At 42.9% G+C, this 26,461-nt stretch overlaps 1 protein-coding gene across 1 annotated transcript in view; it reads right to left on the reverse strand.

Annotated features, from left to right (window-relative positions):
* The window catches only part of EXOC4 (exocyst complex component 4), a 504,959-nt gene that overhangs the window by 399,439 nt on the left and 79,059 nt on the right, over window positions 1-26,461 (reverse strand). Inside the window, exon 7 of the mRNA XM_054988676.1 lies at window positions 19,050-19,227. Coding sequence (XP_054844651.1) covers window positions 19,050-19,227 — 178 coding nt within the window. The remainder of the gene's footprint in view (window positions 1-19,049; window positions 19,228-26,461) is intronic.

The raw sequence follows: 26,461 nt of genomic DNA on the forward strand, positions 1-26,461 counted from the left end.
GCATCATAGTTAGAAAAATTAAAATAAGGAATCATACCAGTCATAAAAGAGCCCCATGGCGCAGAGCGGTAAGCTGCAGTACTGCAGCCCAAGCTCTGCTCACGACCTGAGTTCGATTCTGGCAGAAGCCGGGTTCAGGTAGCCGGCTCAAGGTTGACTCAGCCTTCCATCCTTCTGAGGTCGGTAAAATGAGTACCCAGTTTCCTGGGGGTAAAGTATAGACGGCAAACCACCCTGTAAATAGTCTGCCAAGAAAACATCGTGATGCGACGTCCCCCCATGGGTCAGTAATGACTCGGTGCTTGCACAGGGGACTACTTTTACCTTTACCTACCAGTCATAAGGATTCCCCATTCAGAGAAGCCTTGGATCTGATCTTCCTGGCTGCTAATGCAAATTGTGAAACTCTATAGAATACATGACTGTTGCTGTCTGCTAACAGGAACACGATTTTCTGCGTTTCTGAGCATGGGGCTGTGGCCGGGAAAATTCCAGACAGAAATTTACTTCTGGGTGCATTACCCAGTGGGCAGTATAATAAATAATGAGGAAGGTTCTTCACTGAAGATAGTCTGCAAATACGAACACGGTTTAATTTGGGCGTCCGAGAGTAGTGGCCGACCAAGAAGGTTGACTGCAGGGACTGAAAGTGCAGGGCAGTGAAAGAGGCTTTAAGAGGGTAGTTAGAAATGCTGACTAGGTACATGGATCTTGAGTGGTCAAACTTTATTAATTTATCCCAGGGGGCTGCCCTAGATTTAGATACTGATGCTCGATGGATCGCTGCATCCGAATTGTAGATCCAGTCCCCAAGCTGGGAATTGTCAGCTGAAGCCCCTAACAGATCATCAGGAACAGTGTACCTTTGGCAGAGGGAAACCATTCAAGCATCTCTCATAATCTTGTCTTACAAATCTCACTCAAGGTAACTGTCGCATTCCCTGTCTTTTGTCACATTCTCCTCTTAATAATATCTGTGTCAACAGACCAAGGTACTTCTCCAAGGAAATCTAGATTGGACAATGTTCCAATTCAAATTGAAATCAATGTTAATTTAAACAATGTTAGCAAAAGAAGGCAAATATACCACGTGCAAACAAACTAGGGCTTGTCCATGCTTCATATCCCACATCTAGCCCTTGTAATGTGATTGATTTGCAGCACAGCAGCCCTGACAACTGTAGACAAACAGACGATATTAATATATGACAGGTGGAAAATTTTCTATGGGAAAAAATATAGCATCAGAAAAATTTCCCCAGAAAATTTTTCACCTTGTATGACTGCTTAGGTAGATGCAACATGGATTCAGGAAAAAGCTGCAGCTTTCCCCCAACCCCGCTTGAGAGAAGGGTAGTAGGAATTGATGCAGCACCTGAAAAGGATACACAGTCCAGTTATTTCTTTTGAGGAAGGCAGCAGCATGTAAACTGAATCCAGAGGGAAAAAACTATTGACAATTTCCCCTGGAATGCTTGAAATGCCCACATACAAAGCTCTTCACAGCCTTGGTAAGGCGTATCTACGGGACCACCTCCCTCCCTATATTCCTCCACAGCAGCTGCGCTCATCTGAACCGGGTCTCCTGCAGGTGCCACCCTGCTATAGACAAAATGTCTAAGTGTAGTTTGAATGGGAGTAAGTGCAATATTGTTATTGCATTTATTGTCACATTGAATTTATGCATGTTTTTCAAACTGTATGCGGTGCTTTCCATGGTCATAGATGCAGAGGAGTTAGCCGTGTTAGTCTGTGGTAGCAAAATCAAAAAGAGTCCAGTAGCACCTTTAAGACTAACCAATTTTATTGTAGCATAAGCTTTCGAGAATCAAGTTCTCTTCCTCAGGCATTGAGAATCAAGTTCTCTTCGTCAGGCATCTGACGAAGAGAACTTGATTCTCGAAAGCTTATGCTACAATAAAATTGGTTAGTCTTAAAGGTGCTACTGGACTCTTTTTGATTTCAAACTGTATGTTTTTGTATAAAGGTTTCTGAATATTGCAAATAATGTTGGTGAGATAACCATCTTTGAAAAAGACCCTGAAACGGGACCCCCCAAATGAACCGGTCTGCCCGTTAGATGGTATAAATTCCAACCTGCATGTACTTGGACCTATACTTGAAGTTGGATCCTATGAACTTTTTGAGTGATCCTAAGGAATACTGATGGACTCTAAAAGTATCAACTGTTTATAGGTAGTATCGTCATTGCTTTGCACTCGCACTTTATGTATCGGTCTGTATATGAAGACGGTGTGTATTGATATATATTGAATGGCAAATGGAACTATGCAATAACAATGAGAATATTTTAGTATTATATTATACTACATGCTGTTATGGATTTTATGGATTTAAAGATCTTGATGGAGTTTTGTCAATTTCAGTTTAAATTTTATGATGTAGTAATTTGTATTAATAATATTGTACTTTTCTTGTTATTTGCTATGGCTGTGCTGAAGCAATAAAGTATTGATTGATTGCAATTGCTATAAGTGTTTATTTCGTTAGGTTGTCACGATTATTGTTCTCTATTGATATGGGCAAAATCAACAGCTGCCCGTACATGTGCATTCTCTGTGGTGGCCCCTGCCCTGTGGAACAGCCTATCTTGAGGAGGGCAAGAGAGCCCCCCCTCTCCTAGCTTTCCACGAACAATGCAAATCCAAATAATTCAAAAAGGCTCTTGTAGGGAGGGGGTCTCAGATGTTTGGCTAAGGAGTTAGGGACCATAGACTTCACCACCATGTTGCCTTACTGTTGCTTTAAATATGCGCTCCTATGAGCTACCTATGCTTCATGTTGTCTAATGTCACTCCCAGAATTGCTTATGTTCTGTTTCAGCATTTCTTCAGCTCTGTATTGGATTCTTGCTAATGCTCTGTCTTTGTGAACTTGAATCTATTTACCCTATGGCATTGTTTATGGATATGTCCTTGATGCTGACTGTACGAATCTCCCACTGTGTAATCTGCCTTGAGTCTCAGTGAGAAAGGTGGACTATAAATGACATAAATAAAATATATATATATAAACCACTGCTAGATCTTCAAACAGGACTTCGCCTCACTTCACACAACCAGGGCTTCATATGCTTTGCACACTTCAGAAAGCAGTCCAAAACCTGAGGCTCAACCACTTTTAATTCTTCAACTCACCATGGCTTCTACTGTCAGAACTCCACGGCATACTCTCACACCGGGTGGTTGCCTTGCCGCATCCATTTCAGTTTAGTCCTAGCCCTCTCTTCCTCGAGTGGGTCCTTAAACTGCTCTCTCAAAGCTCGGATGGACGCGTCCAAGTTCCGTAGCTCTGGGGCATGGGCTGCATACAGGGTTACGTACCATTTCTCCACAGGCCCTCCCAGATGTGAACCCAGATATTCACCCTACTGGCTTCACAGTTGTTTTCTTTGCATAATTTAATCTCCTCCTGCAAGGGAGAAACAAAAAAACTAGCCAAGACCCCAAAGCCCTGCCTCTTAATTCCCCAGCCCTCCTCTTTGAGATTTCAGGAGTTAAATTTGATATTCTGACTTTTTCTTTATACAGATAAAGTAGAATTTTGCCAGGCACTGCTCACATACTTCCAAGGCTATTGAAACCTTAAGGACTGGAAGTATGCGTTAGCTTTAAAAAAAATACCTGTGATCTTCATGACCCTGAGTTTTGCAACCGACATAAATCTCACGAATGCACAGGACATTTGTGGAGTACACTTAAGGAGGTCTGCTCATGGACTACCTAAGTAAAGAACAGAACCAACGTGACTCAGAGACTATCCTCAAATCTTTCGTTCCCTGACGAATCAGAATTTCTCTCCTGCTGTAGGCTACCGTTCCTCCAACACTGTAAACTCTTCAGGGAGAAAAATATTTCTTACTCTGAGCTTGAACAGCCTTGATATTAGATGACAGTAGTAAGCACGACAGTAATATAAATGAGCTTCAATTTACAAGGACAAAAAAGAGAGAAAAAAATCAAGCAAGTTTTGATGGAGCTATTTTTTTTCCAAAACAAAACAAAGAAGAACTCCATTATTTGTACTACTCTCTTGAACCTTGAAATTAAAAAAAAAATCCCTTACTAATTTAGTCTCTTCCCATTTGATGAACCTCTTTCTTTTCCCTCTTGCATCTCTAATGGAGCTTAAAATTAATATGACTTCTGCGTTCAGACAGACACCCTCGTGATGAGAAAGGTTTCTGCAAACGGACAAAAAAAGTTAATCATTCTGTATCTACACCATGCTTTTCAAATGAAAAGGGACCAACGGCGTTTATTATTATCAATCACTTACAGGGCTTTTTTTCAGGGAAAAGAGGTGGTGGAACTCAGTGGGTTGCCCTCAGAGAAAATGGTCACATGGCTGGTGGCCCCGGCCCCTGATCTCCAGACACAGGGGAGTTGAGATTGCCCTCCGTGCTGCTCAGCGGCGCGGAGGGCAATCTCAACTCCCCTCTGTCTGGAGATCAGGGGGCGGGGCCACCAGCCATGTGACCATTTTCAAGAGGTTCCGGAACTCCGTTCCCCTGCATTCCCCCTGAAAAAAAGCCCTGATCACTTATATAGCACCTCCAATGTGGTAAGAGTTTTTCCCTTAGTTACTTTTTTTGAAATGAGGAATAGTTTTGCACAGGAACATTCAGTTGACACCACGAATGGACCCAGTACAAGAGAGGCATGCTGTACATGCCAAAAGCAGTTTATTACACTAATATGTCTGAAAATTAAGCCCTACCTGCCTAACAAGAGAAACAAAGTGCCAGCACTGAAAAGACCTGGAGTTGAACAAGTTCCAGGGATGACCACTGGATCAATATTAAGCTCTGTTCATATTTATTTTCTGTGTAGAACAGCTACAAATCTATATGCCTTAGCCTGGTTCAGGCCCATAAGTTCCACAGGCCCAGTTTTGGCTTGCTACCATGGGAATGGAATGAACAGGCTCCTTAATTAACTGCGCCTGCAGACCGTTGTTCCAAAGCAAGATTTATTATTTATTTTATTTATTTATTAGACTTATAGTCCGCTCTCCCTGAAATGTAGGCTCAGAGCGGATACCCAAGATGTCCTTGGGTGGAAAGGAGTATCAACTCCGGTTGCCCTCCCTGCTTTCTCATGCTCAGCAATGCTGATATCAAAGTGTACTCTGATTGGCTGACAGCCCTAGAAAAGACAGTTTCTCACAGCAGCTCAGAACCTGAACCTGACCTGAACCTGGCTTCGGAACTCTCACTTCGACCCAGCTCTCTTGACCATTCTATTATCATGTGAGAGATTTTGCTCCATGCCAGGCCCTACGATGCCCAGAGCTGCCTGGCAGGGTTTTGGACTTTTTTTCTTTGCATTGGCTCCACTGAAATATGAAAACATGGGATGAAGAGGAAGATTCTGTAACTCCATTCCACATTTTCATGGCAACTTTTTGGTGCTGCAATGTATTTTAATGGAGCCAATGCAAGTCAATTGACAATGGAACTTTCCTGTGGGCAGCCGCTTTGGGGGTGTATAACTCGGACATCCGAAATCCAATCTTCATCAAACTTGGATGGTGGCTGGAGGAGTGCCTGCTGAAGTCTCCCTGTGAGTTTGGTATCTCTGACTGTCAAGGGGGCTGTTCTATGGCCCCTGGAAGTGACAAACCATGAACCAAATGAACCCGTTCATGAACCAGGGCAAGTTCGTGAATGTTCATAGTTCGTGGAACGCAACGAACCACAAACTGCGGTTCGTGGCATTTTTCCAGTTTGTGCCCATCTTTAATAGAGGAACATTAATCTAGATACAGTCCACTATTTTTAATTAGCTGTCAAAGATGAAAGGACACCTGTTTTGGTTACATAACATTCTGAAAAACACACACAGACAGTTCAGGCAAAGTTTAAAAGTTCACACAGAATACAAGTGTATTGCTCTGCATTGCTTAGTGTTGCTTACGCATTTATGCCAATAAAGGTTGCTGTGGCTGCTGCTGTGCTTATGCAATGTGCTCTAAATTTATATTATCCTACCCTGCAAACACTCTTCTGAATTTAATAAACAACTTATATTTTAGTCTGTGTCTAGAGTTATTGACTATATGTGTGCGAGTGCTCCCAGAATGAACCCAGAGACTGGGAAGGCTCGACAAGTAAAGGTTTTGACCCTCCAGAGGGCTGCTCGGGGTCTCAAGTGGCTGCGTTCAGCACTTGGGAAGGGCGGCCAGGAGTTGAACCTTTAGACATTTTTACATGTCCACCTTCAAAGATACCTGTCAAAAACCACCTTTGCCATCAATAAAAGTGAGGTAACAAGCTGCATGGAATATATGAAGCAGTCTTACATAAAATCACACCACTGGTGCACCTAGTCCACTACCATCAGTTCCAACTGGCTGCTACTCTCCAAGATCTTAGGCAAAGAAGTTCCTCAGCTCTGCTACCAGACATCGTCCCAGCATCTGCTTCTTAAGATCCTTAAACTGGAGACTGAATCCAGGAGCTTCTGCACAAAAAGTATGCGCTCTGGCACTGAGCTATGGCCACTCCTGCTGGCTCACCTATGGAACTCAGCATGAAACAGTGCTTTCCTTCAGCCTCCGCATTTCATATGAATTCGCCCAAAGTGTCTAAAGTTAAAAGTCTCACAAAATGTAGCTTGACAAACTAAAAAAGAGAGTGATGAATTGGATACTTAGCTCGTTGGGCAAAAATATAGGGCAAGGAATTAATGGGTCAACCACGTCTCTGATCAAAAATTGGATGGAATTATGCCTGTCGAAGACAATTATACCGATAAGTCCTTTGGGGAACATGGTGACAAGACGGAGCAATACAATGACAGAAAACTGCTTTTTTTATTCTTACATGTATCTAAACACACCCACACACTGGAGAATCAGAACGGAATGAAAATGTTTAGATAACGCGAGGGCTGGGGTTTTTGAAAATTTTCCTTTAAAAGGAATTTGTATTCCTTGGGTAAAGGAAGCTCATGTTTTTCTTAAAGGTCATCGTTTAACTTGTCTTATTTTAAATTTTCAGTCAGAAAGAACTTGGAAGTCACATTATCTAACGAAGTCATTGTTTTAAGCACTGCTGTGCTAGTTTGCTAAGGCGATGGCACAAAGAGTCAAACGTGTTCTTTCAAGAAATGAAACAAAATAATCAAAGAGGCCGGAGCAGAAAGTTTTAAAGCTGGACTTGAAAGAGCCAGCCTACTAGCCTCCGGAGAATTATTTTGCTTTCCTCCAACTTGGCTTGCGTTCTTCAACGGTTGCAGCTGCCAATCACCGTCTGCCAACTATCCTCTCAATTAAATGGAAAAACAATGGTAGCAAGACTGGAGTATTCAGAAATTCAAGGGCACCGAAGCAGCGCACATAAGGCCATGTGGAACTACAGAGAGCAAGGAGCCTTCCATTTGGGGCGAAACTGCAATGCCACCGATTTCCACAGCCCCGAGAGAAAGTGAACGCTGCTCTTGAATCAAATGGATCTCATGTCAGGAATCAAGTCACTGTAATGCTTTACAAAAAGTGGACACTAAATACTTTTAAGTTGCTGAAATGCTGCAAAATTTCATGCCAGGATCTGCATTAGCAAGCATTTATGGACAGCTAGCACATTCCTCCTCTGCTACTACTCTTCCAAATTAATGGGGTCCAATTGCACCCATTTCTCTCTTCCCAGCTTTTCACGTTTACCCCATCGCTCAAATCCCTGACTCTTCCTGCATGCATTATGCAAACTGAGTGGCCTTGAGAACACCCAAGAAACAATAAAACTGAAATCTTGATCTAGAAATAGGCATTACGAGCCACTAAGGGCTTGTGCTAAGAACACTGGCCCTTTGCCTCACATTCTTTCAACATCGAGAGATGTCCGGCATGCACTCGGCCAATCTTCTGCCAGTCTCCCTGTCCATTCATGCAGCAGCTGATGAAAGCAAGGTCGCTCGCATTATGAAGATATCCGACGTGCAGCGATAGGCGATCTCTCCTTGACTCAATTAAGAATCATTTTTGTACTGATCAGTTCACCCAGCAAGCCTTCAAATAAAAAAGCTCGCTTGGTTTCCAAGAGCCATGCCCCAGGCTCATGATGTTTGCACATGTGCCTCATCAAAAAAATCCAGATGCCTAGGAACCATCTTTAAAGTTGGACAGCTGAATACTGTGGAGTTTCTGGAAACTACCTTCCTACCTATGAAGTTACATTTTATGCTAAGAGCTTTAGAGGCTGTGTCTAGATCGGTGAAGCAGAGCCGGCTGAAGCTGAATCCAGTGAAGACGGAGGTCCTGTACTTGGGCCGTGGGTCACCGGATTTGGGGATCCAGCTCCCGGCCTTTGATGGGGCACCACTTGTGCCCATCTTATCAATCAGGAGTCTCGGAGGGACAATGGACTCTTCCCTATCAATGGAGAGCCAGGTTGCAGCAGTTGCCCAGTCTGCATTCTTTCGTCTTCGGCAGGCCAGGCAGCTTGCACCTTATCTGTCTACCCATGACCTAATGACAGTGATCCGTGCAAGGGTCACCTCCAGATTAGATTACTGTAACTCGTTCTATGCAGGGCTTCCCTTGGGTCTGACCCGGAAATTGCAGCAGGTCCAGAATGCTGCTGCACGTGTCCTGATGAGGATACGATATAGGGCACATGTTACCCCGATCTAGCAGCAGCTGCACAGCATCCCCGTGGAGTTCTGGATCAGGTTCAAGGTTTTGGTCTTAACCTTCAAAGCCCTAAACAGACTGGGACCAACATACCTGAGAGACCGCCTCTCCCCATATATATCCCAGAGAGCACTTAGATCAGCAAGAAAACATCTACTGGTGGTCCCCAACCCCGGGGAGGTTTAGCTGGCCTGGAGCAGGGCCAGGGCCCTTTCCGCTCTAGCCCCAACCTGGTGGAACTCTCTGTTGGAGGATATTTTGGCCCGCTAAGATCTTATATCCTTTCAGCAGGCCTCTAAGACAGAGATGTTCTGCCAGGCATATGACTGAAGCCAGTCTAAGGTCTCTTAGAAATGCCTCCCTACCAGTCTTCCATCAAGGGGGGGGGGCGCTACATAATAATCTGTCCCCCATATGTGTAGTCACCATGGCGACATCAGTTGTACCCCCTTTCCTCCACCTTGTTTACCTTTTTGATTGAGAAAGAGTGGCTGCCATCCTGGGATTTTGACTATACACTGATGATTGTGGTTTTAACATATTTAAATGTTTACGTTTATTTTTGCATTATTATACTGTTGTAACCCACCCTGAGCCCACTTGCGGGCAGAGAGGGCTATATATCGAAAAAATTGTTGCTGTTGTTTGTTTGTTTGTGTTTTTGTTGTTGTTGTTGTTATAAGACCACAAGCAAATTTCTGCAACATGGCATGAGTTTCTGCCATTCAACTGATGCAGCAACTGATGCTTTCCTGCCTGCTTGGACAGAAACTGCTAACTTCCCCTTTTCCTGTTCCTAACGGGTGGGGAGGAGATTTCAAATCACATATTTTGACAACTTACCCTTAACTCCACAGTGTGAAAAATCACTGAGTCGGGCACAACAGAGATTCCAACCTCACTATCGAAGTTGGAGGGGTAGATTTCCTATGCTCTGCCCTGCTAAACCTGATCAGGGAACCACAGTCGGCGGTCGTCAGACAAAATTTGTAATAAAGCAAGGGAAGCTACCGAAGCGATGCATCAGAGGTCGCCACCAGATTCTCTCTTGGTTAGAACAACCTTCTCGGGAACAGTTTAGCCACCCAGTTTCTGCCTCCTATACCAACTGCTGTACACCTTCCTAGCCTAGTTTACTCACAGCATGCACTCTTCATCCTTCCCACACGTACTCGCTAATCTTCTATGACCCTTGTGACTCTCATCTTACTCCATCCAATTTCAGGCTAGCTGGCAACAAACCTCATGTTGACTTCATAGTCTTATATATTTTTGCCCTGTATGCATTTCTGAAGTGTCCCTCTGCATCAATTCTTTGTGTTCTATGGACCTTGGATACCGTTAGTCGTCGGGCAACTTTTCTGCAGATCGGCTCATAAGTCTTGTTCGGCCAGTGGAGGAGGCTCAGAGGATGTCAGCAAAACAAGTGAGATTAGGGGGAGAGGACAGGAATGCAAGAACGGTATTCCCTTGCAAAGAAAAGATGAATGTCATGACAGCCAACAGCACAGGGCTGCAGTCCATTGTAGACCTTTCTCCTGCCTTCTACACATTACAACACAGGATTCGCTGGACGGAGTATTCTTTTCTATACATGATGAAGACAAATATAAAGCCGATTAAGGCTTTACATAGTATGCCCACGAAATCCTAAATTTGCCATCCAATGTACATTCTACGTCCCAACAGGGATCTGATGTCAGTTTCAGGTCCCTGGTGAGTGCAGTTATGGGGTGCCTGTTTTACATTCTGGGTCTACATTTAAAACACCTTTGGTGTACGCCTAACCACCAAACATGTGAAGAGGCAGTTTAACGCTCCAAATGAAACCAACATGTGCTAAGGACAAACATGATCATTAGCCCATTCTAGTCTTCTTCCCAGAGCGCTGCCTGCAATGGAAACCTTTTCTACACCCTGGCAGGTTAACATTTCAGAGACGCACTTTAATTGTGGCACAAGAGTCTGTTTCTCCATTGACCATATTATCCTGAAATGTCTTATCCATGCTATTATGTCTTTAACTGAAGGTGTCTTATTGTTCTTTTCAATCACTTACTTAGTACTGCAGTAGTTAGGCTCTCAACAAAACACAAAATTCAAGAACTAAATTAGCAACATGCCTAAAATTTGGGGGGGGGGATCCATTACAACAGTGGGCAGATGCAGAAATACATCTGGCAAGATGCCATAAATGCACAGGTATATATCTGTACAGAAACAAAACTGGCCACTGCAAACCATTTTCAGGATTAAGCAAAACACAGTATGAAATTCAGTGATCAGACATAAGGCACAGTATGAATGAACCCCAGAAGAAAACCGACTCAGCTGATGTCATCTCTCTTCCCCTCTTTACAAACTACTTCTGCATTTTGGAACAAAACACAAGCACAAAATGCACGTGGCACATTTTGTTTTACAAAAAGACGGCAGCCACACAACAGAGACGTTTGGATGCTGGCACCCATTCCCAGAGCTTCCTTCTGGGGGCAACTGAAGATGGCCCCCCTGCTTGAATGCATCCCCACGGCCAAATGGAGGTATTTGTCAGACTCTGGACGACAGTTTACTGCAGACGGATCCCTGGTTCATTGTAACAAGACACTGGTTCTTGATTAAATGACTTTTATTCAGAAATCAGTTCTTTCCATAATCAGATCCAAAGGTCTACTTAACAGCAAGTTCTAGTAGAAAGTTGACCAGAATGGCTACACAGGAAAATTACATCCCTCTTCTACCCCCTCGTTCCATCCCCCCTCCCAATTTCCAAACAACTTCCGAACTTAGTGTTGTTTGATCTGTGTGAGGACAGTATGCATATTTGTGTTATCAGACTACACGAAGAGCAGACATATCACAGGCCGGAAGAAAGCCTCAAACTGGTAAACACCCGGCCGCCTGGGGACGTGTGAGAACTTATTGGACTGTTAGCAACACGAATACATCCAGGCATACAAAATGGAGTCACCCCTGACAGAATAAAGCATACACTGGACAGCAAAATCATTGGCATGAATGAATGGGCACAGTCCGACATGACAGTATTTATTTTGTCAGAGACTGCTACTAGCAGCAACATGCTGTGGTCCTCGATTTGTCTGTCTTGCGGTCAGTTACTGGTTCTTTTAAAGTGCTTTTAAATTGGTTTTACTGGGGTTTTTTTATGTTTTCACATTTATGTACATCACCTTGGGCACCCTTGAGCTGGAATGGCTATAAATAGTTATAACTGAAAAGGAATGTAATTAAATAAAATGAGACCCTCGCTTGCGCATTGTTTCTGCAACTACTTTAAAAGCACACGAAATGTGAGACCAGCCTCTCCACTTATCACCTGCCTAGGTTTTAAAAGGTCAGGTGCCCCGAAAGGCCAGCACCTGCCCTTTATATCTGACCTACCATGTGCATAAATTCTGTAATCTGATACTCTTCTCAAGTACTATATTCTATTGTATGAAGCATGCACACATGACTGACATAAGCCCTCCCTAATAATTACTGTAAACCAGCCACTACCAGGGCTTACCAAGGCTATAGCAACCCTGACCATTCAAGGCAAACACAGTCCATGGCCAACCAACCTTATCCAGGGGTTACAGCTTCAGGTTCCTGCAAGAAGCCCTACCGTTAAACGTGCTCACTGTGCTGACTTCAAGATTCATGCCAAAATTTGACTTCATCCATTCATCCTGGTCAATACTGACCTCTCACCAGTTTCCCACTGTCTTTTTAACTAAGGCAGAACAACATTGCTACCCCACCTCTCCCCTAACTAGTTTTCAGCACAGTCCAAGTACAATTCTAAAAACTGATCGGTGACAACAGGAATTATTCCAGCCAAAATTAGGCATAATTTAAGATCCTGCTGATTTTGGCAGGAAGGATGTGTGGTTACCTTGGCTGGACTGTGCCCAAAATTCATCTGACAGCAGCCATAAAATAAACGTTTAACCAAAAATGAACCTACAATGGATTAGTTCTCCAAAGTTTTCCCGTTAAAAAGACCGGCTTTAGAAAGCTTCCTGAGCTTCAAGAAGGAGTCCAACCAACCAACATTGCCCTCTCCTGTAAGCTCTTTCGAGAGCCCCTGGGCTTTCACAAAAAAGAGGCACTATTCTTTTCCACCGTCAGTTCAATATCCTCAGCAAGACACTGCTCACAATCTTAACTGCAAACGGGAGGATTTGTGTCCTACCCAAGTTTGCTAGGTGCTACACACACCAAACTAAAATCACAAGAGCAAGGCCTGACCACAGGCTTACAATCTAAAATGACAAGATGCATACACAGGGTGGGTGGGGGGGAAGCACACGGAAGAGAGAAATAGGATGTTGACTTCGCAGTCGATAAACGCTCAAACTTCTCTATTGTCTCTCTTCCCGCTCCCTTCTTCTCCTCCATCTGTTACTCAATTAAAACCTTCATTTGATTTAAATATGTTCTGAAGTATCTCCCGCTACCCAAAGCCCCCTAGGTAACTATCCAAAGTTACAATAATAAAATGGGTATTAATAGGTTGAAAGATTTCTCTTGCAATGCGATCTCTACACTGTTGGAATGCTCCCATGAGGTAGAGCGCAAGGCAGGTTGTGTAGGCGTGATTACACTAATCTCAACAATTGCTCCTTCACCCAATTGCTGCCCACTACTCCCATCTGCTCACAAAAAGCATCAACACATCAGCATTCAGAAAAGATTCCGACACCCACAAAACCAATCCCACCTGTCAGAACTACGGTTTGTGTACTTGCCTTCAAAAGCATTAAGGTTACCCTTCAATTACGAGAGCTCGTGATGAACCCGCTAACAATTCACTCTTAAAATGACAGTAAATTTCTTGGCTTGCAAAAACTTTAGCTTGCAAAGCCTCTCTCTGGCCTCAGTAAACACACTGGAGACGGTCGGGTTCCAGGGAACAGGGCTGGAGGGACTGCCTACGTAGTCAAAATGCAGCAGCTGCCATCCCAGAGTGCATTCCGGTGTACTCTGACCAGGAACCAGTTTAAACACACAGACATTACAAACCATACTGTTCTTCAAGCATTAATTTCTTAGGGGAAATTGTGCTAAGTAAAAAAAAAAAAAAGCTGCTCTTTTGAATATCTCCAGAACCCAGTATCTCCCAGTTTTTAAAATGCAAGGGTCCAGACCACAGAGCGTCCGAATCTCATCGCCCCGCCCCCCACAGCAAATATAGTAGATTCTGAGAATGTCTCCGTGCCGCTGACTGGACCCAGCTGGCTTCTTGACCGAAGTGTATACTATTCCCCTCCCTTCTACAGCCCCTGTCCAACATGACTTTTACACGTTTAAGTCCCAAGATCGCCAGCATAGCTTTTTTTGTTGGTCAACCAACAGAAACGCTTCTTGGATCCAAATAATTATATGAAAATCTGAGTTCCCATCTTTCTTCCTGAGCTCCTCCTCTTGTATATTCTGCATATCTCTTGTCCGTGTTCACCCTGTAGACCAGACCCCACCCCCACCAAAAACCTTGTTCTTATATTTATGTCTTCTACCTCCTTTTCTCTACGTATTATTCATGTTGTTTCCTACTTTATAACATGGGGGGAGGGGGGAATAGATCCCTTCCTCTCAGCTAGAGGTGCACACTTCAAAAACGTTCATATTAATTTTGGATCTGGATTTCAAGGAGGACATCCATTTTGTTATCCCAAATTTTCATGGCTTTCCTTACTACTTCCAAGACTTTTTTTAGGTCCAGAAAATTCAGAACCATTTCAGCAATTGTCCACCCCCATCCAAAGGCAGGAGCAGGCAGGGAGGGAGGAAGCGGCCCCTGCCAAACAGCTGTTGAGTGGTGTCTCCATTCCTTTACTTTTTAAAGGGTCATTATTATACTGGTTTCTGTAAGACTTGGATTTCATAGAAAATAATTGCCCTTTAAAATGTAAAGGGACTGAAGATGCTGACTAACAGCTGACCAGGCAGACTTGGCCTGGAAGACTAACAGCGAAATCCTAAGCAGAGTTACTCCAGTCTAAGCCTATTGAAATCCATGGGCTTAGACTGGAGTAACTCTGCTTAGGATTTTGCTGTTAGTCTTCCAGTCATGCATCTGACGAAGAGAGCTGTGGCTCTCGAAAGCTTATGCTACAATAAAGTTGGTTAGTCTTAAAGGTGCTACCGGATTCTTTAGGAATTCACTGTAAGTCTACTGCCCATAGGAAATAACGGGCCCATTATTTCTTGCAGGAAGTAGAGAGGATGTCTATCCATAGGAAATAATTGCCCTCTTATTTCAAATAAGTAGACTTGGCCTCTCTAGTGACCATAGGAAATAATGGACCCACCATTTCCTAAAAGGTGGTAGACCTACCCTTCCATGCAAGGTCTACTCATCTGTGTCTCCATTCCCTTTAAGTTTTAACGGGTTATTATGTTCTACAGCAGTAGACAAGTGTTTAAAGTAAAAATTACAGGAGCCCCAATTCGGATTCAAGCTTTTAAACCTTCGATTGGACACATCTGCTTTTTTGCACGCTCTCTGTGGAGTGCCTAGCCTTGCTGGTTTTGCAACTAGAGGCGGGTATGAAGCAAATTTCAACCTTAGCTTGGTCTGCAGCAATGAAGTTTAGGCTGTCTCTTGCCTTATACGCCTCCCTTTCAACTAAGGCAAACAGTCTTCAACCAGACTCCTGTTCCAGTTCTTGGAGGCAGAGGATAGTCAAGAAATTTGCCAATCTGGATTTCTCAATGACTTATTTATCATTGCAGGGGTTAAAGAAAGCCAGTTCAGTAAGTGCTTGAAGAACTGGCCTGGGAATTGCTGGTGGCCAGCGTTAAACGAGTCCGCTCACCTATCTGGCTTCTGTGCCTTTCTTTCCCTTATCTTACAATAAATATGCATCCTATCTCGGAGTCCCTGTTTATCATAAGCTGTTCTCTTTCACCTATTTTAATGCACTACCTCTAGCAGAACTAACTCATCCGTTCAGGGGAATTCCCTGAGAGCACAAGTTATGTCCCCGTGGAGCACAGGTTGCAGAATCAATTACGTATTTTCTTTTTTCCCCTGTAAGACGTATGCTTAGGAAAATGATAATATGTTATCTCCACTTACGGTTACCTTTCCAGCCCACTCTGCAAATTACCATGTTAAATCTTCTTTTGGGGTCTGACAAAAGTACTATAGAAAAAGTATCAAAATTTATTTCAGGGGCTCTGAGACATCATCCATGACCGAGTTCTGAAACCATCTTGAAACAATGAATTCTGAGGACCCTGATCTAATTCTGATAGTAGACATATGGCTATTTTAGTTTATTTTTTAAAGTTTAATAATTTCATGCTTTTATTATGTGAACCTTCTGATTTCTGGATTGTGTATATATGCATTCTGTAGTTTACTGAACGTTTGTATGGAGCAACCAGCCCAAGAAAGTCTTAACAAACCTTTGTGTTTTATTATTTATTATTTATTTTTATTTTATTTTATTTATTATATTAATCGTTTTATTGAGAATACATTGAGAATTTTTGTTCCTCCTGGAATTTCAGGAGTATATTGGATCATTTTGGATATCCCCTACCGGACCCCAAACAGCAGTAATTCCACATTTATTTTCAGCTGGGGTATATCCAGGGCTTTTTTTCAGGGGGACCGCGGGGGAACGGAGTTCCGGAACCTCTTGAAAATGGTCACATGGCTGGTGGCCCCACCCCCTGATCTTCAGACAGAGGGGAGTTTAGATTGCCCTCCGTGCCGCTGAGCAGCACAGAGGGCAATCTAAACTCCCCTCTGTCTGGAGATCAGGGGGCGGGACCACCAGCCATGTGACCATTTTCTCTGAGGGCAACCCACTGAGTTCCACCACCTCTTTCCCCAGAAAAAAAGCCCTGGGTATATCCAAACACACACCTCTCAAATGTTCAACTCTCTTGATAAAATCTCTCTGCTTTGCTACTGCAGTCTCTTTTTCTGCATTCTGTTGCTGCATTCAGCCACTTTTACTGCCAACAAATTCATTCTCACTGTTCAGATCATGTGATAACCTTTCTTAAATCCCAGTAGTGACTTTCCGCCCCCTTCTACTCCCCCTGCTCATCTACAAAGGTCTGCAAAGCCTCCACTCTCATATCCAAATAATATCCCCGCACCGATCTGCAATCTTGTATCATCAAGTTCTCAATATGCTGATGACTCTCAACTCCATATTTTATTATCTAAGTCACCAAAAGCAGTTGTATCTGTCCTAAACTGGAGTTTGGAGGTTGTGGTCAGAAAACTAAAACAGAAAAAACTGGAACTTAATTCTGCTGGTTGGTATGGCTTATTTCTTAGAAGGGAGTCTGCTTAGCCTGGATGAGTTCAGGCTGTCTTCTGCAGATTACATAAAGCAGTGTTTCTCAACCAGGGTTCCATGGCACCCAGGGTTCTGCAGGACAAGAAAACGTGGAATAAATAATTTTTGGAGATGCTCCTGAAAATTCCAAATATCACACAGAAAGTAAACCTTGCATGTACTTTGAACTTTGTTTTGATTTGATATTTTGATATTTGAAAAAAAGATTAGAAAATACAAAAAAACACAGGAAAAGGCTTCACGTTTTTCTTATGATTTATGCTGAGATATAGGTGTATATACAGTATAGCAGCTCTTTAAAAATTAAATGTCTTGATGATAATTTAGCAGTAATTGATTCACACTCCCTGCCATCGACTTTTTCTGGCCTGTGAACATTTTCATAGGGAGGGGTTCCTCTGGATTTGAAAAATTAATTTAGTGATGGCTGGGAAATGCTGACATAAAGGGTTTAGTTTAGGAGTACTCTTGGACTCTACCTTGTTTAAGAAACTGTTTCTCATTGTTTCTAATAGTGCCTTTGAGCAGTGCATCTGACGAAGAGAACTGTGATTCTCGAAAGCTTACACTACAATAAAGATGGTTAGTCTTAAAGGTGCTACTGGACTCTTTTTGATGTTGCTACTACAGACTAACACGGCTAACTCCTCTGCATCTTTGAGCATTTGTATCTTACTTATGAGTTATTTCTCCTTCTTAATGTAGCCAACCTAGCTACCCTAACACATGCTACTGTAATTTCAAGTTTCAATTACTGTAATACACTCCACATGAGGCTGCCCATTAAAGACTACCTGGAAAGAACAATGTGCAAAATGTGGCTGTTCCTCTACTGAGAAAACAATATGAGTATATCACACCTACTTTTAAAAATTAATAAACATTGGACATTTTTAATGTTGCTTTTTAAATGTTGCTTGGTTTAATTCTTGTTATTGATGCCCGCTGGCATCAGTACATTGCCCCCGAGGAAATGTAGTATATAGATGTTTTTAACAGGTAAGTAAAGTGATAGAGTTCTAGTAAAGTCGTTCCACTAGATTTGGGCAGAATGTATGAACAAGTCCTCTGGGTTTAAAATGGAATGTGGGTTGCATATGGGACCAGCTCATAACATCCAACTAGTCAAACACATTACCAAGCCCACTTCATTCATACAGACACACCCACCTAATGTAACCCACTGGAACACTTGCTGTCCTGGTTCAGCTACGCCAGCTACACCATGATATTTAAGGGAAAGTATGGGCAAAATTTTGCAACGGCTCTATATGAATGACTTCGGAGAGGCCAAAGACCACATACTTGCTAAAAATTCCAGCTTGTAAATATCCAGCAACTATAATATAAGGATAGCAGAATTTGAGTCCAGTGGCACCTTAGAGACCAACAAGATTTTCAGAGTGTGAGCTGTCGAGAATCAGAGCTCCCTTCTTCACAATCTCCAAAAGCATACACCCTGAAAACCAACACCGCTACCCACATCAAACTACAACAGACAGATGATGACACAGAGAAACAGATGTTGTGAAACCTCATGTCTCGTTTCACAGGACCCTTCCACCCTTGCCGTTATATATTTAGATTGTAGGCTCCACAGGTACCATATATTACTCTGCAGAAGCTTGTTCTTCTACTTATTCTGCAGTTTGTGACATTATTCCACTGTACTACAGCTTTCTACTGAAGCAGTTTAACTCCCATTCACATATTACCCCCAAGGGGGTGAGATATCATTACACCGCAAGTTTCCCTGACTGCACCAGAAGCGCCAAAGCTATAAAGTAGAGGGTAGAGAGATTCACAACTTGATAGCATCAAACCACAAGGGAAGTGTTCCTAAGCATTACAGGGGAAAGGGGAGGGAATCTGCCAAGGGAATACCATTTTTGGCAGCACCCCCATGACAGTTCTGCTATATAACCATCATGTCCCTGCTGCTCTAATTTGTATACAACTTCAGCCACTTTTACCAAAATGGTAGGCACACTCCAGAATGTCAAAGCCTGGTCTTCAAAAATGTGAGCCCTCAGAACTCAGCGAGTTCCTGTTTGAGCCACTTACCTGCAAGACGTCCTGAATCTTCACCCACACGTCCGCCATGTCGTACAGCTTGATATCGCCATCATGCTGACTGGAAGGAGAAGCCACAGTCTGCTGAAGATGTCCCAAGACGACGGCATGTGCGGCAGCAACAGCATTGAATTTGTCAAAGAGAAGTTCAAGCAATTCCAGAAGTAACCTACAAATCATTTTGGAAAGCGAGAGATGGAATAAACAGTCATAACTTAACTCTGTATGTATCTCGAGGTTGCTAGGTTAACAGAGCGGTATTACAATAGTCCCACAAGTAGATACCTAGAAAGAAAAAAATCAAGATTAGAGATAGGCACAAACCGAAATACAAACCAAAGTTCGTCACAAACTGGGCTGTTTTTCGGTGCATGGACTGGTGGTTCGTCAGAGGGCATTTCTGACAACCTGTGATGAACCACTATGATTTTTAGCCCAGTTCATTTAGTTCATTTTTCAGTTTGTTACTGTAGATAGCTTAGTGATGATCAATCAGTTTCCTAGGCAATGGGGGGTGAGCTTTCTGCAGACCTTCTGGTACCCCGGAAGTGACATTTTCATGAACCAAATGAACCAGTTCACGAACCGGGCAATTTCATGCCGGTTCGTGGTTCATGAAGCACAATGAACCATGAACCGCAATGAACCACCATTTTCGTGCCCATCTCTAATCAAGACTGCAAATTAACTACTGCAGAACATGATGACTGGTTTATCAGCCTTCTCAAATATTTATCCCCCAAAGGTTAAAACAAAGAAGAATTTATAGCATTGTCTGCAAAACTGGTGCAACTCGAACTAGTGCTACAAATTGGAAGACGATGGGGCTGCTGCTCTGCTTTGCATAGCATTACTGACATGACAGTAAATATATGGATGACACAATAGCAACTTAGATGTGGGAAACCTGAGTACAACCTTGCTGAGTTTTCAAAGTCACTGCTGACTAGCGTTGGGGATTCCCACTGCAGATGCAATGTTACAAACTACACACTGAGCGGCTCTTTCATCATACCCCAACATCTCTCCCTCTCCTTCCTTTTTTCTTTTTTTAATACTAAGCATTCAGCCTGAAGAAGAGATCCAGGCAGCACAAAGGTTCTGTCTATACGATGGCATTTCAGTTGTTCCTAAGGAAAAAAAGATACTACATGGCTGTTGTTGGTTTCCTGCTATTTTGGTACAAGAGATACTTGCGGGAGGTTATGCTTAAGCAAATATCTGATCCTTTAAAGGGAATGGAAATAAAAAGCACGGGAAATGCTGATATGCAGCAAATCAAATGTACGGCTGTACAGGATAGGCCAGCTTAGAACCTGATGGCCAAATCCGGCCTCAGCCCCAAAGAAATTATAATCGCGCTCCCGGTTATAACCACAATTATGTCTAACTGCTTTCACTCAAATTACTCTTGTTACCGTTATATTTGTTTGCTGCTTGTATCGATAGCCTGAGATATGCCAATAAAGGCTTTGTTGTTGTTGTTGTTGTTGTTGTTGTTGTTGTTGTTGTTGTTGTTGTTGTTGTTGTTGTTGTTGTTGTTGTATAACCACAATCATGATGTGGTTAAAAGTTCACCCACGCTTCCACTCATAAGAAAAAGGATATTTTCAAAAATTTATAATATAAGCTAAGCATCATTTACAGAACTCAGGAGGGGTCTATGCAATGCTCACACTACGCTTGAGAGCAAGTAAACAGAAAGCCTTTAATGCCAAACGATGCCAGTTGTACCCTGATCACTTGGAAAGGAGCCCACACACACTTCTGGCAGCAGGACCGCTCTCTGGAGAAGAGGAAGGCGGGGTGGTCGTTCCTAGGTATGATGTCACAAGCAAGAAGTCACATTAGGTCACTTACAGTGCAGTCCTACGAAGTAGTACTCTGGTCTAAGTGCACCGATTTCAGAGGGCTTAGACTGGAGTAACTCTGCATAGGGTTACACTGTTAATATTCTGTTTTCTCCCCCTTCCGACTGATCTGCCACTGGAAATGCAAGGAGCTACTGATGAGGGCCATACCCAAAGATCTTTATTACTGCTATATTTGCCTAAACTTTATTCTGTCCAAGTAACTCTTGTGAACATCAAAGGCACGAAGGTTTTTTGGGGAACGGGAAGCAAGTCGAATAAAAATAGACTAGATGCCTCAGATTTATTAAAAATTAGTTACTGGTCAAAAGCAGCAACATCTGAAAGGGCACAACACTATTACATTTGAATTTAAGAAAATGGCTGTAACGTGTTCCATGATTTACATTCTAAAATAGTGCTATCCTTAGCAACATTAGGGAAAGGGCTTCAAGACCAGAAATCTGCAGTCTCAAAGCTCAGCTGCTGTCCCAATTACCAATATTTTACTCTTCTACATCAGGTGTTTATTGCTATATCCTCATCAGAGTGTCTCTCTCATTAGCTGTCCCTATGCTTTTTTTACAGCCCAATTATTGTAATTAATGTACCATGGGAAAACCTATAACCACTTTGTGGTTGCACAATGACTCGCTATATTTGAAATTTATGAAAACAGAGCATTTCCAACTAGTATATTCCTGTTTATTTCATCTGACAGATGCAGGCTTAAGAAAATTCTGGCATTAATGGCATGCCAGACACGGAGACACAACATCTTGGCTTTGAAATTATTGTGATTAATTGTTTATTAAAAACATTTTTAGTATGCAAAATGTAGGAATAAAATTCCATCCCAGCGAGGGCAGTATAGATATTTCAATGTACAGTAGATATCAATTATGTAGATCATATACAACTTTAATCTAACTGACTGCATTATCAGAAAACTAATTTGAGTAATCTGAACCATAACTCTTTTTATTTTTATTTTTTCTTTTCTTCTTCTTTTTTTGACGTATGGAATTGCTCTACATATTTCTTTAACGAAAAATGATAGTCAGTGACATTCTAGAACAGCTCCTGAATCTATTTGTATGCAGAGGTTCACAGCAGAGTTGACCATATTTTGGTAGAGGGATATTGCAAGAAACCTAGCAGTGACATCATAACTGTGCAGCAGCGCTACCTTGGAAACCGCCGGGACAGAAATACTTTTTAGGCAAGGCCTAAAGAGACGGTGTTCGTGCACTACCTACTTCCCCTGTTCTTTGTTCTGTCTACATGGCTTATGCTTTGGGTCAACTGAGTCCCAAAAAGGTCATTTGACTTGATTTGCTATTTCAGTGCATGAGAATCCTGCGGCAAACTCTCTGATATCAGAGAACAGGGGGGTTCTTCTACACGCAAGCAAAAGAGCTGCCCATTCAGCTGCTCTGATGGCACGGCCTTGTCAGAGAGGTCACATTGGCTGGCTGGGGGCAACCCGCTGAATCCACTGTGATAGGGTTGTTAAGAGAAATTCTCTTAATTCCTCTTTATCCAGTTGCTCCTCAAAATTCATTTTTTTTTCTTTTTAGGAATTTTGAGTCTGTTTCCTTTTTGATCAGAACAACAACAACAACAACATTCGATTTATATACCGCCTTTCAGGACAACTTAATGCCCACTCAGAGCGGTTCACAAAGTATGTCATTATTATCCCCACAACAACAAACACCCTGTGAGGTGGGTGGGGCTGACAGAGCTCCAGAGAGCTGTGACTAACCCAAGGTCACCCAGCTGGCTTTAAGTGGAGGAGTGGGGAATCAAACCCTGCACTCCAGATTAGAGTCCCGTGCCCTTAACCACTACACCAAAGTGGAATAGCAGGAAGGAAGGTTTTGCAAAATTTCAGAATTTCACTCTATAGATGCTCAAAGGCTGGCAATGTCTTCCCAAGCCTTCCTGCTAGAGTACCATCCTGGGGCGTATAACAAAACAACTGCAAGAGCTAAAGTTGCAAGAGGGTGCCTTGATTTTTCTTTGCAGAGAAATGGAAGAGAAATTCTGCTCTCGGAAGAGAAAAGGGAGAATCAGAGGAATCAAAGGTTGTATCTAAAAAAGTGAATTTAGGAAAAAGAAAAAACCCACCCCATGACGTCCCTATGCTGCGATGGACTGGTCCAATTCCACCCCTCTCAGAGAGCAAGTAATGAGAGTTGATTGAATATTGGGAAAACTTTCGACAGCCAACAGAGAAGGGAGATACGACTGAGCCAGGGAGTGGATGACTATGAACAGGGAGCTACAAGCCTGAAAGACAGTGAGAGAACGTGAAAGGTAAGGATAGCGAGGGATCAGGAATTCAAGTACAGAGAAACGTTGTACCCATGTACCTTGATCATTCCAATGTCAGTTAAAGTTTTAAATAAAAGTTAGATCCTTTTTGTTCATTTCTGTTGACTGAGTGGATTGCCTCAGAGAAAGAAAGGACACAAATCAGTCAGGCCTCGGCCTATGAAAGGGAATATGAGGGAGGTTGAGTTGGGTGGTAGTGTTGGAACAAGTCATGGTTGTTTTCTGAAGTCTACAAGCTATTTGACTGAGAGGCAGGATATGAATGTGATGAATTCATACATTGCTCTGTACTCATGTCGAGGGCTTTCCACAACTACCTTGCACATGCAGTCCAGAATCTCACCCTAAAAGGGTAGATTTTCATAGACGCACAGTACCGGCATGATGTTCATGCTATAGTGGAAGTTATCATTCGAAATCCTGGAGCCATTCTTACCATCTCCCTAACTATGGCTCTGTTCTGTACCACAGCTCACAAGGACCTGCCTTATACCGAGTCAGACTCTTGGCCTCTCTCCAGTGTCTGGAGTAGAGATCCTGATCCTTTTAACTGGGAATGAAACCTGGGACCTTCCACAAGCAAAACACGTGCTCCTCTACAGAGCCGTGCCCCCTCCCATTTTGCTTCTTAAAATTTCATGCAGTGATACAATTTTAGTGCTTTTCATCTTCAAATTAAGCCCACTCTGTGAAACAAGCCACCAAAAATGTTGCGTTTGGAATTCTTTTTTTAATGGATGCAGATTAGGAAACAAAAGCGGAGAAAGATGCTTAAGCTGAAGAAATATCGTCACATTTGAGGGAGAAGAAATCATTGTTGGAAGACACTACATGTGACAAAAGGAATCGCTGCTCTGTCTCGTCTGTAGTTTGTTCCAGGGGCTAGCCTATCTGCATGTGCTTATCAATAACTGCCCAGCTACTGCAAACTAGACAGACAACAGGTAGCAGAGTTTTCTCTGCTGCTGCTGTTTGAAGGAAGATGTATATGCCTAGTGTGTGATTAACAAGTGCTTTGGGGCTCTAACCAATCGTAACGTGCATGACCCGATGTTTTAGTCAATGATAGCAAAATATTCATCTACACCGTCAAGACGATACCTGCAGCTGGTTAGAACTTACCAGCCATGCTTGCATGCTTGCATGCTTGTAAATTGCATGCTTGTAATTTAGTAAACCAATCTTTCTAACCTGCTAAACAGGAAGTGGACTCATTTTTGCCACAACACATTACATCTAATAATAAATTGGCTAATCTTTGTGAGTGAAAGTAAAGATGCCACATTAAGCCACCCACAGACAAAGATGGGGGTCCTTGACTTATTCGGGGGATTGCCCAAGAGTAAAGAAAATTCTGATGCAGTAAATCAGGAGTTCCCAACCTTTTTGAGCCTGGGGGTGCCTTTGGAATTATGACACAGGGTGGTAGGAACAACTCCCAAACGGCTGCCACGGGAGGTGGAGCCAACCCCCAAATCTCAGGGAGTGAGATTATGCATAATTCTAGTAGTAGCTCTTCAACATTTCAGGCAGAAGTTCTGTTTAACAGGATGCCTTTTAAAATGAACATAATGTTTTAAGGCATTTTGTTGTATAACACAGTTTACCTTCAGTCGTGCAGTGAACGTCCTTGTGCTGTTGTAGCAGCTGCCATCAAAGCAAAGTTTTTTAAAATCTCCAATGGCCAATCAGAAACGCTACTGGGCAAAAAACCTATCTAGTATCACCTGTACCTGACAAAGGGAGCTCTGACTCTCGAAAGCTCGTACCCTGGAAATCTAGTTGGTCTTTAAGGTGCTAACTATACCCAAACCTTGTTCTTCCTGGCTTATATTTCCTGTCCCTGATCTTCCGGTCTGCTGCCCATGATCCTGAACACTGCAGAAGTTATAATTATGGCTCCCCATGTTCTATCACATGACCTCAGACTTCTTGTTGCATGCTTGCTGCTCACTAGATCCCATTCCTGGAAAGGTGACAACCCCCTAACTTACACAGAGCAGAAGGACATAAGGGGTCTGATGTTGGTGGGAGACATAGAAGAAACAGGCCTGAACTTGACTAAGACTGACTTTTAAAAAGTCATATGCATTTTTGGTGGCAAGTCTCTAGTCAGCAGTATATTACGTACACCCAGGGCTTTTTTTCTGGGAAAAGAGGTGGTGGAACTCAGTGAGTTGCCCTCAGAGAAAATGGTCACATGGCTGGTGGCCCCGCCCCCTGATCTCCAGACAGAGGGGAGTTTAGATTGCCCTCCGCGACGCCGAACGGAGGCGTCCCCTCTGTCTGGAGATCAGGGGGCGGGGCCACCAGCCATGTGACCATTTTCAAGAGGTTCCGGAACTCCGTTCCCCCACGTTCTGCCTGAAAAAAAGCCCTGCGTACACCCACCAAACAGCTACTGAAACTTTTTGACCATAGTCTCCTGCACGGCATTTTTAAAATCTTGATTCTCATTTTACAAGATAAATGGAATGGTGGTTCTCAAAGATATTCTATTACAGTAATTATCTTCTCCGAATATCATGCTTCTACTTTAGATATTTAGATTATCTCCCTATTTAGAGATATTTAGGTTATCTCCCTATGCCAAATAGTTCTCTGACTTTAGTTCCCCTAAAGCTCTCATCTTTGCAGACCTTTCCTATCTTTCCCTTTGGGAGACAAGGTGACTGAAGACCAGAGACATTGTGGCGGAGAGGGGGTAAAGAAGAACAAAAATTCCAGTCGATAGGAATATTTCCTTCTCTTTCGCCTACGCAAGGGCATTTGTTTTGTTTCTTTTAAGGACAACTGACCTCCACAGCGCATCCATCTGCAATGATGAAGGTCCACTCGGGCAGTTTGACAGTCCAAGTTCATAGCGCCGCCACAGAAACACAGTAAATATGTCGACAGAAAGTGACACACGCCCTGAGGCTGATCCTCATGTTTGGGCAATGAGCAGGAATCACTTGATGCAACACGACTGCTGATACTTGAACGAGGTCACCAGTGGTGATTCATGCGCTTGGCAATTGTCAACTTACTTTCTGGATCAGGCTAGCTGTCTTCACCATAGACTCGGTAACAGCAAATAAATTGAATGGATAAAGTAACTCCAAAAGTTGCCAAAAATTTGGTCAAGCATGCATGATGGCTATGCCTTGAGCATGGACTTGCACATATCTCTGGGTTTAAAGGGGTATAAGGAATGAATTAGGGTTCACCTAA

This window comes from Eublepharis macularius, chromosome 9 (genome assembly GCF_028583425.1).
Source record: "Eublepharis macularius isolate TG4126 chromosome 9, MPM_Emac_v1.0, whole genome shotgun sequence".
NCBI classification, from domain to species: domain Eukaryota; kingdom Metazoa; phylum Chordata; class Lepidosauria; order Squamata; family Eublepharidae; genus Eublepharis; species Eublepharis macularius.